At 43.3% G+C, this 13874-nt stretch overlaps 1 protein-coding gene across 3 annotated transcripts in view; it reads right to left on the bottom strand.

The window, feature by feature from the left end:
* Window positions 1-7159: 7159 nt before the first annotated feature.
* CEP89 (centrosomal protein 89) overlaps window positions 7160-13874 on the bottom strand; it is a 108972-nt gene continuing 102257 nt past the window's right edge. For 2 of the 3 annotated variants that reach the window (XM_069966181.1, XM_069966180.1), the window contains one exon: window positions 7160-9230. In XM_069966181.1, coding sequence (XP_069822282.1) covers window positions 9032-9230 — 199 coding nt within the window. In that variant the 3' untranslated portion in view covers window positions 7160-9031. The remainder of the gene's footprint in view (window positions 9231-13874) is intronic. The other variant, XM_069966182.1, reaches the window with a different exon arrangement.

The following is a 13874-nucleotide window of genomic DNA, read 5'->3' as shown; positions in this document are numbered from 1 at the left end:
AAAGACAGCGTTTTGCAGTCAGTATAAATATGTGCGTTAGATATGTCATGGGCACTGGATGTCACTTGGATCTAGTGATAAACTAATATGCAGTTTACTCTGTAAAAGCTTTGCAACATCTCCCAAAAAATCTTGCCTTTGGGGCACTGTAATAAGCTATGCAAGAGATCTGTCCCAGGGGTTGCGCATTTTAGACATGCTGTCAGCCTGTTTGGATCCGTGGGGTTTCTTGGCAAAAAAAAAGCCATAAGTGGCATGGTGCACAATTTTGAAATGCGTCTTGCGCCATCTTTCATTTATTACTGCTTTGCGTATAGCCACCCATCCTTTAAGGATGGGAGCTGTCAGGTCTGGCATGCCCAATTTGCATTCCCAATAGTCAAACAGAGACAGGGATGTCTGAGTCAGGGTCTGTGACTTAATGTCCATGTATAGAAGGGATAGGGAGTAGCACGGTTCCCCACTGTAGACACAACCATCCAGCACACCTACTCCCACTTCCTTTGTCCAGTTGCAGAGACGTGACTGGAGAAACGCAGTCACCTGTCTGTAAGGGAGAAAGTGACCTGGGCCTAATCCCCTCAATGTTCTCAATTCCTCAAAGGTAAGTAGTCGGGGCTCCGTGGAGTGCAATAAATTTGCCACTCTACCTATATTGAGACTTTTCCATGTCTGAAATATTTTGTTAGTGTTTCCCTCCGGAAATTCAATATGATCCCATAGCCCCATGTACTTACTGGCCTGAAAGGACAACTGAAATAACTTCAGGCCGGCTTTCCATGCAGCTATTGTGTCTCTGAATACCACACTTTGTTTTATCGTTTGTGTCAGCTTAGAATATCTGGTGTGCAAAAGGGATACAATTGACCATGGACGGGCCAACTGTGTCTCTAGAGCCACATTGTAGAAGCTGTCATTCCCCCGTATCCAGTCCAAGCAATGCCTAAATAAACTAGCTATGTTGTACAGGCGTATATCTGGCATGTTCAAGCCTCCTTTGTCTTATGCAAGAACCAGCTTACGGTACGCTATGCGTGGTTTCCTTCCTGCCCAGATAAATTTAGTGAATGCCTTCTGTAAGTTGTCCACGTCTGAGTGTTTGAGGAGCAATGGAACAGTTTGAAGGGGATATAACAATTTACTGAAAGACATCATCTTTAATAGATGACATCTTGCTAATAATGGGATGGGTAGGCTACTCCACCTCTTAAGTTCTTCTACTATTTTATGGATCGAGGGGGATAATTTAGCTGATATATAGAGTGAGGTGTTCTTCCCACACGGATCTCTAGGTATTGTATAGATCGACCAGCTACTTGGACCGGTACTGGTAGTGGTCCATGTTGAGCCAATGGGGACTCGGACAGAAACAGCTCACTCTTGTCTATATTTACTTTATAGCCCGAGTATCGGCCAAATAACTGCAGGGATTGAAAAATGGCCGGCATGTCTTGCCGAGGATCTCCCAGAAACAACAGGAGGTTGTCTGCAAAAAGCGCCTCTTTCACCTCCCGGTTTCCAACCCGTATACCCTGAAATAGGGAACTCGTAAAGAAGTATCTTGCTAGGGGCTCAATAGCCAAGTTGAATAGCAGGGGGGAAAGGGGGCACCCCTGTCTCGTCCCTTTTTGCAATCGAAAGGGTCGGGATAAGAAACCGGGAGTAGAAGTACGCGCCGATTGTTTCTGATACAAAGCCTGAATCATGTTCTGGAACGCTGCAGGGAATTGCATTTTCTGCAAGACCCCTCGCAGCCATCCCCAGCTCACATTATCAAAAGCCTTCTCGGCGTCTAGGGACAATATGGCTGGGGACGGGTGCGAGGAAGGCCGCAGGTTGATTTAATCTAAAACTGTCATCACCTTCCTAATATTGGCAACCGCCGCTCTTCCCTTTATAAACCCTGTCTGGATGGGGGAAATTAATCAAGGCAATATCATTGATAAGCGATCCGCCATGATCTTGGTCAGGATTTTTAAATTCATGTTTATCAATGATATTGGACGATACAAGCCTGGCAAGAGAGGGTCCTTGCCCGACTTTGGTAGCACTACTATATGTGCTACATTACTTTGTCCTGGGACAGGGTTCCCCTCCAAGTAGGAATTACACATGGGCAGGAGGGATGGGGAAACTTCATCTACTAGGATTTTGTAAAACTCGCCGGAAAACCCATCAGGTCCCGGAGACTTCATATTTTTAAGATGGGAGATAACAGACTTAACCTCTTCCAGAGTCACCGGGCTTCCTCCGTCAGAGAAAGCATGACATCTAGCCATGGCATGGGACCGTTGGGGGGAAAAAGGTCCCTTCCATATAACTGGGTGTAGAAGGTTCGGAAGATGTCATTAATTTCCTTAGGGTTGGTGTGTACAGTACCCATATGGTCTTTGAGTTTCAAAATATAAGAGATATGGCGGGGGCCCTTAGCAAACTTGGCAAGTAGTCTCCCTGCCTTATTCCCATATCGAAACATCTGGGCATCAAACTGCGACCTTCCCAACTCCTCCTTGTGAGTCAACCATTCCTCATAGTCTCTTTTCGCCTGGTGCCACTGTTCCTTATGGGAAACGTCAGGAGTGGACAAAAAGGAGGTATAAGTGGATCGCAGCCTGAGGCCAAAGGTCAGTACTTTATCAGCTGCTTGCTTTTTTTTTGGAGGAAACATAGGCCATAATACGGCCTTTTAATACCGCCTTGGCCGCATCCTAAAAGAGCTGGGTGTTGGAAGCATGAAGAGCATTATAAGCTGCATATTCCATCCACCAGCCCTTCATGATTGCCTCCCTGGCTACGCCTAGCGGAAATCTCCACTGGAAGTCAGTGCCCCTGGGTATAGTATCAGATAGGTCAAATATAAGTGTGGACTGATCCGATATAACCATGTCTCCTATATCGCATTTGAGCACTCTGCTGAGCAAGGAGACCGAGGCCAACATGAACCGGGGAGTAAAACGAATATTCCCTCCCATCCGTATGTAAGTGTCTCCAGGTGTCCACCAACCTAGTATCTGTGAGAAAGGTTGCAAGTTTAGGAGGTATGTATCATCAGGGAGTAATGTCTCCCTTCCTGATCTGATGTGTGATGACTTGTAGTACAAGCAAAATTTTTGTTAAGCAATACTAGTACCCCTGCTTTCCTATGTACCGCCTCTGAGCCCAACACAGTGCCAACCCATAATTTTCTCATTCTATCAAAGTCCCTCTCTTCCAAGTGAGTTTCTTGGAGAAGGGCTATATCGGGTCGCAGCTTTTTTAAATGTCTGAGCACCATCATGCATATACTTAGCTGTTGATCTCTAGCATCTGGGTCTTATGTAATCTACTGCTATGCCTCTTGGTTGGATGCAGGGTATACGAGTACATCATCTCTGTGCGTGTGGTGAGCCTTTTTTTTTTTTATGTATTATGAGGACTGGCCAAGTCCACTCTCTACCACACTAAGACGTCTGGTAGAATCAGTTTGCCTAACATCAGCCTATGCTACGTAGCATCTAACCTCGCCGGCGTAATACACTGTCATAGACATTCCTGTGGGTCTCCCTGAAACTTACCTCCTTTCCCTACCCTCTTATATCAGCCCCCTGGCTATCACCCTCTTAGCACTCAGGTACCATGCATCCTAATATCATTCTCACTCAAAGTATGTCATAATTTTCTCTCTAAGGGCCACCTGGCCCTCTACTCTTCTCTATACTGTGAAACCCAGCTTTCCTCCTGGGCTGGATGACCAGGTCTTCCTGAAATGGAACATTACACATAAGGGAAAGGCCAAATAATTTGTACATATTCGCTGCTGGCTGTCCTCCACCACAGGTGACGCTACCTCACCTGGTCCATTAGGCTTTTGGAGAAGCCAATTTATTTTCCTCCTTACCATCCTCCTCCCTTTTCCACCGCCCACTCACCCACAGACACTCCCCCCCTTTATAACTAACTCAGTGGGAACGGGATCTGGACATTGAAGCCAGTTTTAAGACTCTATCCCAGTGATACCATGTTCCTTCCCTCCTTCATAAAAGTTTCTGTTGGTGAGGTTGTGGTGAAGAGGGTACCATTCTTGACACCTTCTGAAGCTGTCGCTCACAGACTATCCTTTTCCTTTATGCCAGCCTTTTTACTTCTGCATCTAAAGTTCCACTGAAGACATACTGATGCATAGTTGTCTGTCACGATGACCGCGGCAAAAGGAGGTATACCGCCACAGTGGATTATGACTATGGGGCAAAGTGTGTGACAATAATAAGAGCTAGTATAGAGGTTAAGGATCCAAACACATCTGGGCAGCAATCTGCATTCTTGAGACAAGTCTGGAAGAAGTCTTCATGGTGGCCTTAGCTGGATGGAAAAGAAAATGAACAACTCTGCTGAGAAAAGACGTCACCTGTGACTCAATAGTTTGCACAAGAGAACAATGCCTAAGTGCTGATTATAGGCAAGAAGCATTCTTGAAATGCTGTATAGATATATTGCCAGAAATGCTCATAAAGCCAATAATTGGCCTGTGTAAATGGGTCATTATTCGTGCAGATGCTCCACTGTGCCCTGTAAAGGCACTGTAATAGAGCACCAAGCTGGCTGATCAGCACCTTTCTTTTTGCTTTCACAGACGGCTCCATATCGGGTCATCTAAAAAGACCCTAGAGGTCCATGGGGCACTTTTCCACCAAGGCCCATGAGCCCTTATCTATGCCTCTGAATGTCAGAATAGCAATGTTTGGCCGAAGAGCATCAGACTGTGACCAATACACGAAGAAAGAATAGGAAACAACATTAAAATAGAGCTCTTTATTTTAAAACGCTGAAATACTACAAGATATATTTATTGTGCAAATGTAAAAAGCATTAAGTGCTGTAAACAAATCTTGTCAGGTGTCCAATGGCAACATTCATGCATGTTTATAGATAGAGTAGGAAGGCTGTAGATCTGTATCATGTTCTGTAAATCTTGCGATACCCGGCTGATCTAGTCAATACTGTAAACAGCATTCTCCCTGACACATATAGACACACAAATGCACACCCTGATCAGCCATAACATTAGAACAAAACACTTGTGTTCTAAGTGACATACTTTCTATTTTTTAATCAATTAAGCCATATGTAATGTATTTATTGCAGGATCAATTAAAAATGTGGAGTTAAACAAAAAAAAACCAACAATTCTGCATCTACTGGGGGTTAATTTTTATGTAATTCATTGTGCTGTAAATCTGACAGATCAGTGCGAGTACACTAATTATATATATATTTTCTTATATATTACTATTTTTTAAAATTTTAACTTAACCCTTAGGGGACACAGCCAGTTTTCATTTTTGCGTTTTCGTTTTTCCCTCCTCGTGTATATAAGGCCATAGCGCCTGCATTTTTCCACCTAGAGACCCAAGTGAGCCCTTATTTTTTGCGCAACTAATTGTACTTTGCTATGGCAGATGTAATTTTTGCCTAAAATGTGCCGGGAAACCAGAAAAAAATTCAAAGTGTGGTGAAATTGAAAAAAAAAACGCATTTCTTTTATTTGGGGGAAATGTGTTTTTACGCCATTCACCCTGGGGTAAAACTGACTTGTTATGCATGTTCCTCAAGTTGTTACGATTAAAACGATATGTAACATGTATAACTTATATTGTATCTGATGGCCTGTAAAAAATTCAAACCGTTGTTAACAAATATACGTCACTTAAAATGGCTCCATTCCCAGGCTTATAGCGCTTTTATCCTTTGGTCTATGGGTCTGTGTGAGGTGTCATTTTTTGCGCCATGATGTGATCTTTCTATCGGTACCTTGATTGCGCATATATGACTTTTTGATCGCTTTTTATTACAATTATTCTGGATTTGATGTGACAGAAATTGCGCAATTTTGCACTTTGGGATTTTTTTTGCGCTGACGCCGTTTACCGTGTGAGATCAGGAATGTGATTAATTAATAGTTTGGGCGATTACGTACGCGGCGATAGCAAACATGTTTGTTTATTAATTAATTAATTTATTTTTATTTATAAAATGGGGAAAGGGGGGTGATTCAGACTTTTATTAGGGGAGGGGGTTTTGTGTTATTAAAAATACATTTTTCTTTTACTTTACACATATACTAGAAGCCCCCCTGGGGGACTTCTAGTATATGTACTCTGATCTCTCATAGAGATCCATGCAGTATAGTTATACTGCATGAATCCATGAGATCGGTGTTCTATTACTTTTGGCTGCTGCAGCCAAAAGCAATAGAATGCCGAGCCGGGATCAGCGCCATTACGGAGCAGACCCCGGCCCGGGATGGATGCAGGGATCGCCCCCCCGCAATCGCGCCGCAGGGGGGCAATCCCCCCACTAGACCACCAGGTATGAATAAAAGCAAGTATTTAGAAGCAGCTGTCAACTTTGACAGCTGCTTCTAAGTACTTAATTAGCGGGCACGGCGATCGGACCGTGCCCGCTAATAGCCGCGAGCCCGGGCTACACGCGGCACCCGGGATCGCGGCAGTTCAGAGGGTGGTCGCCGCGCGACCCCCCTCTGAACTCCCATAGCGGCACGAGGACGTTCAATAACGTCCTGGTGCAGCTATGGGTTAATGTCCTGCACTCTATTTTTTTTTTCTATCTATGGGTGTACATGCTCATTTTTGTTTAACTTTTAAGGCCCTATTTCACAGAAATATTATTAGGCAGAAAATCATTATATTGTTCGAATTTAAAGTGACACCGTCACCCCCTTAGTGCATTCTGACATCTCTACACAGGTGTAAAGGGTAAATTTAGTGTTTTTCATACCTTATTTCATATCATATGTCATGGTGCTTGTTCAAGTAAAAAGTGTCCTTTTATCATCTGCAGATTGTATTAAGTGGGCGTGGCCTCGCGGCACTAGCGCCACATAACCCCGCCCACAACGGCACGGTTGGCCCCGCCCTCTTGACGCCCATTGGTTGTCCAACGTAAAGGGGGTGGAGTCTAGACCTTTCGGCCAGCCTGTTCCAATGGTCGGCGAGGGGGCGGGGCCAATTGTGCCGTTGTGGGCGGGGTTATGTGGCGCTAGTGTCACGAGGCCACGCCCACTTAATACAATCTGCAGATGATAAAAGGACACTTTTTACTTGAACAAGCACCATGACATATGATATGAAATAAGGTATGAAAAACACTAAATTTACCCTTTACACCTGTGTAGAGATGTCAAAATGAACAAAGGGGGTGACAGTGTCACTTTAACTAATGATGGTTCCATGTATATGCAGGCAATAATCACACGACTAAAGAAAATTTGTTCGTATGTCATTGATTGCTTCATTTGAGCTGACCATAAAATCACTTAAAGGGGTTACCCAGGCCTACAAAAACATGGCCACTTTCTTCCAGAGCACCACTCTTGTTTCCAGTTTGGGTGTAGGTTTTGTAACATTGAAGTAAATGAAGCTTGATTGCAAAGTGAATTGAGCTTGATTGCAAACCACAGCTAAACTGGAGACAAGAGCATTGCTGTCTCTGGTAGAAAGGGGACATGTTTTTGTTGCACTGGATAACCCCTTTAATTGTTCGCAAATCTTTAAGAGTATGTACACATCGTTCCAATAATCGTTCTGTGTATTATGGTGAAAATTTCATGATGTTCGAAAAAGCGCTCATTTGCAAATGTTTATTGTTAATAGGAAATGTTCGGAAAAGTATCAGACTTCTATCTGCCTCATCCTTTTGGGATTTTTTTAAGATAAATATCTATCCTCACTGAAAACACATGCACATATATAGTAGGACCCTGGGAGATGGGTATGGCCAGCAAAATGAGTGTGGGGTATACTGTTGAATAAAAGGATCAGATTTTTGGGAACAACAGTGGGAGAAAAAGAAAAAGAGATTAGGTAAAGGCCTAAAAGGATGTGTATTTAGGGCATGCTAAGAAGTGTAGATGTGAGGAACCAATTTGATTGTCTGGGATATCAGAGAACTGGTGCAGCATGAGATGAGCCTTGGAGATGGGAGAAGGAGGTCTGTATTTTGGAGTTTTCTAGGACTCCTAAGGACTGCATCCAACTTTTTCAGATATTGGTAAAGAAACGCCCTTTGCTCTAAACGAACAATAGAACAAGGTGCTAATGTAAATGATTAAAATTCTGTAGTGCTGAATAACTATATTTTACAAATACTAATGTGAACTCATGACATGTTGTGTCATAAGTAATTATATATATATATATATATCTTAGGCATCTCCTGCTCAGAATTAATTTTTCTGATCAGCTTTAATGCTAAATCTCTTAAATAACAGATTATCACTCTTCACTGTTTAGTATAACACTCTGGCCTTAAAACATGTTTCCATACAAGTCATAAAACTTTGTAAGAGCTCAAAAAAGGCTCCTGTTGACCCAGCGCTCTTGACATTGTAACAATACAGAACTGCTCTTCCTACTGTGGAACTGAGAACAGGAAGTGGCAAGTAAGCCATTTTGGAGACTATAACTAGCTGTCTCTGGTCATCCAAAGATTATAATTGACATCAAAGGCAAAACCATTCTCAGTACAGACGTGAGATTCCATACAGACTGTTCTTACATAGCTCCCTGTCAGTAACAATTGTGAATGGTTTCAGATTAGAGATGAGCGAACCTCGAGCATGCTGGAGTCCATCCGAACCCGATCGTTGGCATTTGATTAGCGGTGGCTGCTGAAGTTGGATAAAGACCTAAGGCTATGTAGAAAACAAGGATATAGTCATTGGCTGCATCCATGTTTTCCAGACAACCTTAGAGCTTTATCCAAGTTTAGCAGCCACCGCTAATCAAATGCAGAACGATCTCTATTTCAGATACAAAGGCTACGATTTACTGATTTACCTCCACTCCACAAGTACAATAAGTAGTGTGGTGATGTAAGGCTACAATGTTGTCATCCATCTTTCCTAGAAACAGATGAAAGTTAATTTAATTTTCAAGAAAAGGTACAGATGGTTTATGCATGGTGAATGTTACTCCAGGTAAATCTTTTGGATGATCTGTTTATGACATATTGTTTAGTTTCCCAGAATAGTGGATTACTTAGGTGGGTCATCAGCATTGAATGACGAGTTCATGTCACAATAACTGAAGCCGTATCCAATGACTGAGTCCTGCAGGAGAAAGGAGTTGCTACCTCCCGTGTTCTGTTTCAGGGCACCACGTAAAAGCGCTTTTAGTTCTTTGTTGTCATTGGCTGCTGACTCCCAGATGACTTCTAGCTGTTCTTCCACTTGTCTAAAAGAGAAAAAATATATAATGCTTCAGAAACTGAGCTGAAATTACACCAGGCTTCTTCCGCTGCTGCTATTTCCAGCACTTATAAAGCAGTCTCGTGAGATTTACAGAAAATCATTTTCTTTATCAGTTACAGGATAAGTAGTCAATGTGAGGAAACGCTGTCCAGAGCAGCTCGAAAACTACAGTCTTTCATGACGTTCTCTCTATAACTATGTAAACACTGATATAGGTCTGCCTCTCTTAAATTTCTTTGTGTTACAATCAATATAGACAGTCTAACAGTTTATACAAGAAATGTCACTCAGCTTATCCAAGGGCCCAAATATAGATTTTACCACATACACCACTGCAATATCGCTTCACAGCAATGTGTCCTTCAGGAATGTAGGAACCTGTAAGGGCTTTAAAGGCAACCACCCTGCTTTCCAGACAGTGGTGTAAGGGTACTATTACATGGCCTATGGGGGCCCGATAACTGTAGACGAGCACCGATCTGATAGATCAGGGCCCGTTTACTGGGCCTGGGCCTATTACACAGCTCAATAATCGTTTAACAAGGGCTGCATGGACATAGTTACCGATTTCCTTGGAGCCCTTGCTAAACTGGCATAAATTACCTATCCATGGTCCAGGGCTCCTCTTGCGCTCTGCTTCTGCCCGGGTCCCGCGCTGTCGCTTCAGAGCGGCCTGTCTTAACTGACAGGCCGCAGAGTGCAGGAGGAGCCCTGAACCATGGATAGGTAATGTATTTACTTTTCAAATCATCAGCCGCCGGCTGTGCACCACTATTACACGTAGCGGTGCGCGGTCAGTGGCCGACAATTATAGGTCTGAACCTATATCAACGATCATCGGCTGATCATTGTGTTTATTACACGGAACGATAATAATAGGGCCGATTCGGCTGATTATCGTTCCGTGTAATAGTACCCTAAGTATTGTGGAGGCATAAACACCAATGTAACTGGACCTTAAAGGAGAACAAATCTAAAAATCCCAGGTAGGCGGAGGATGGGGAAAAAAATAATAAGGAAGCTCTGCTTAGCCACGAAGACCATGCCTATCCTCCCTGCCCCCCCTCCCATACTCGCAGCGTCACTGCTTAGTCACGTCCCAGCTCATAGAAACATAGAAGATTGTCAGCAGAACAGGACCACTGGGTCCATCTAGTCTGCCCTTTCTAGCCATTCCTTTCTTACCTCAGGATGTATGTTTATCCCAGGTATGTTTAAATTCCGTTATTAAAGATTTACCTACCATATCTGCTGAAAGTTTGTTCCAAGCATCTACTACTCTTTCAGTAAAGTAATATTTACCCACGTTGCTTCAGGTCTTTCTCCCAACTAACCTGTCACTGTGTCCTCTTGTTCTAGAGTTCAGTTTTTCTAAAACTCATTTTCTACCTGAATTTTATTTAGTCATTTACCATATTTAAAGGTTTCAATCATGTCCACCCTTTCTTTTCTTTCCTCATAGAGACATGTCAAAAGTTTTGAACTGTCCAGGTCTGAGTGTTCACACCCATACTGATCAGGAGAAAGAGAGGGGAGAGGACTGCAGCAGCAGCACGTCCTTTACCTGCTAGAAAAAAAAGAGACACGTTCCATAGGAGCCCATTATAAGTTCAACTTTTTTACCTAATTCAGAGCAGAGAGTGGACTGCAGGTATGCATCTTCTCCCCACTTCTTATATACTATAAGGGCATATATCAGAGTAGGGGTATATACTATAGGGGCATATATCAGAGCAGGGGTATATACTATAAGGGCATATATCAGAGCAGGGGTATATACTATGGGGGCATATATCAGAGCAGGGGTATATACTATGAGGGCATATTTCAGAGCAGGGGCATATACTATAGGGGCATATATCAGAGCAGGGGTATATACTATGGGGGCATATATCAGAGCAGGTTGCAGGTTCTGAAGAGAAGAATTGTAGCTGCAAGAAATCATCATGGTGGTCCGGGACGGATGGAGAGGAAAAGGGAAAGTGACACCTCAGATCAAAGAAAAACTATTTGTAGAAAACTATTTGGTAGGGTGCCCTGAAGTAAAAAGGGAAACGTTGCTCTTTGCCAAAATACACATGCTGCTTTTTCATAACAGAGTTTTACTATATCAGGGGAAATTGTGGCAAAACTGCATGAGAAAATAAATTCTATTTGTGAATACAGGATACATACTAGGAGAATGCTCTACACCCAGTATTTTACTACAAGAAGAAATTCCTGTCCGGTTGATAGGAGTCCCCCCCTTCACTTAGCAGGTGAGAATACCCCTTAAATGTTTTCCTAACTAGGCCAGGAACCAAAAATTGGAAGCAGTGCCAAGCTGGATTTCTGTAGGTAAGAAAACCTCATCAAAAACCTATGTGGCAGGCACTTAGCTGTGTGTATATGGTGCTACAGAACCTGAAGCTGTGTGTATATGGTGCTACAGTGTACCAGTGACTGGCAGTGTGCTAGCATCACTGGTCACATACATGGCTATATGCAAAGTCACTCTGCTAATGTGAATGGTTTGCTGCTGCTGGTTAAATCTGTTTATGTACTGTAGGATGGATCCCTAGAGTTTCCCTGGAGGGCCCAAGGTACCCCAGTGTAACACTGCCGCCCGGGCCGCCCCGCTCCCAACCCCTGCTCCTACCAACCATGAATTGCATTGTTTCCATTCTCAACACTACATTCGCCAATCCCATTACTCTCCCACCAGTTTCCTCAGGTCAGCTGTAGCACACGGACGCTCCAGCCGGCTGTCACAGGATGCCAGACAAGGAGACAAGACATGTTTAGTTCTCCAAAGTGCTCTGGCTCCGGTCCAACTCCTTTAGGCAGGATGAACCAGGTTTGTTGGTGGTTAAAAAAAAAAAAAAAGTTGACAGGCCAGCCCCCCTCTGCTACAGCTGTACTGAAATTCAGCTCTGCTACTGTATGTGTGTTGAATTTCGGCTCTGCTACATCACTGTGTTTAAGGGCGCCTTTACACAGAGAGTTATCTGACAGATTTTGAAGCCAAAGCCAGAAATGGATTTGAAAGGGGAGAAATCTCAGTCTTTCCTTTATGACTTGTTCTCTGTTTATAGTCTGTTCCTGGCTTTGGCTTTAATGGCCTGTCTGATAAATCTCTCTGTATAAAGGCCCCTTAGCCAGTCAAATTCAGCAGCACAATGCCCCTAACCTATTGCTCTTTAAAACAAATTGATTAGATTTGGGAGATTAGATTACTACCCTTATCATTCAATAAAATATAATGGATGTTGGGGGTTGTAATTGATTTGTCATGTGAGCAGGCCAACTCCCCTGCTCTGGTGGGCCAGTATAACTTGTGACTAGTGTAGGTACACTATAAATAAATACAACTGCACTGTGGGATATATAGCCTGTGTGCAGCCTATGATATAGATCCTGTGTGCAGCCTGACATATAGCCTGAGTGCAGTGTATGATACACAGCCTGTGTGCAGTGTATTATATATAGCCTGTGTGCAGCATATGACATGTAGCCTGTGTGCAGTGTATGATACATAGCTTGTGTGCAGTGTATGGTATATAGCCTGTGTGCAGTGTATGGTATATAGCCTGTGTGCAGTGTATGGTATATAGCCTGTGTGCAGTGTATGATAGATAGCTTGTGTGCAGTGTATGATATATAGCCTGTGTGCAGTGTATGGTATATAGCCTGTGTGCAGCATATGACCTGCAGCATGTGTGCAGCATATGGTATATACAGCCTGTGTGCAGCATATGACATGTAGTCTTTGTGCAGTGTACGATATACAGCCTGTGTGCAGTGTATGGTATATAGCCTGTGTGCAGCATATGACCTGCAGCATGTGTGCAGCATATGGTATATACAGCTTGTGTGCAGCATATGACATGTAGTCTTTGTGCAGTGTACGATATACAGCCTGTGTGCAGTGTATGGTATATAGCCTGTGTGCAGTGTATGGTATATAGCCTGTGTGCAGCATATGACATGTAGCATGTGTGCAGCATATGGTATATACAGCCTGTGTGCAGTGTATGAAATATAGCCTGTGTGCAGTGTATGGTATACAGCCTGTGTGCAGTGTATGGCATGTAGCCTGTGTGCAGTGTATGGTATATAGCCTGTGTGCAGCATATGGTATATACAGCCTGTGTGCAGCATATGACATGTAGTCTTTGTGCAGTGTACGATATACAGCCTGTGTGCAGTGTATGGTATATAGCCTGTGTGCAGCATATGACATGTAGCATGTGTGCAGCATATGGTATATACAGCCTGTGTGCAGCATATGACATGTAGTCTTTGTGCAGTGTACGATATACAGCCTGTGTGCAGTGTATGGTATATAGCCTGTGTGCAGTGTATGGTATATAGCCTGTGTGCAGCATATGACCTGCAGCATGTGTGCAGCATATGGTATATACAGCCTGTGTGCAGCATATGACATGTAGACTTTGTGCAGTGTACGATATACAGCCTGTGTGCAGTGTATGGTATATAGCCTGTGTGCAGCATATGACATGTAGCATGTGTGCAGCATATGGTATATACAGCCTGTGTGCAGCATATGACATGTAGTCTTTGTGCAGTATACGATATACAGCCTGTGTGCAGTGTATGGTATATAGCCTGTGTACAGTGTATGGTA

Source organism: Dendropsophus ebraccatus, chromosome 4 (assembly GCF_027789765.1).
Source record: "Dendropsophus ebraccatus isolate aDenEbr1 chromosome 4, aDenEbr1.pat, whole genome shotgun sequence".
In the NCBI taxonomy this organism is placed as follows: domain Eukaryota; kingdom Metazoa; phylum Chordata; class Amphibia; order Anura; family Hylidae; genus Dendropsophus; species Dendropsophus ebraccatus.
The sequence above is the reverse complement of the archived record's forward strand: the minus strand, read 5'-3'. Positions and strand labels throughout refer to the sequence as shown.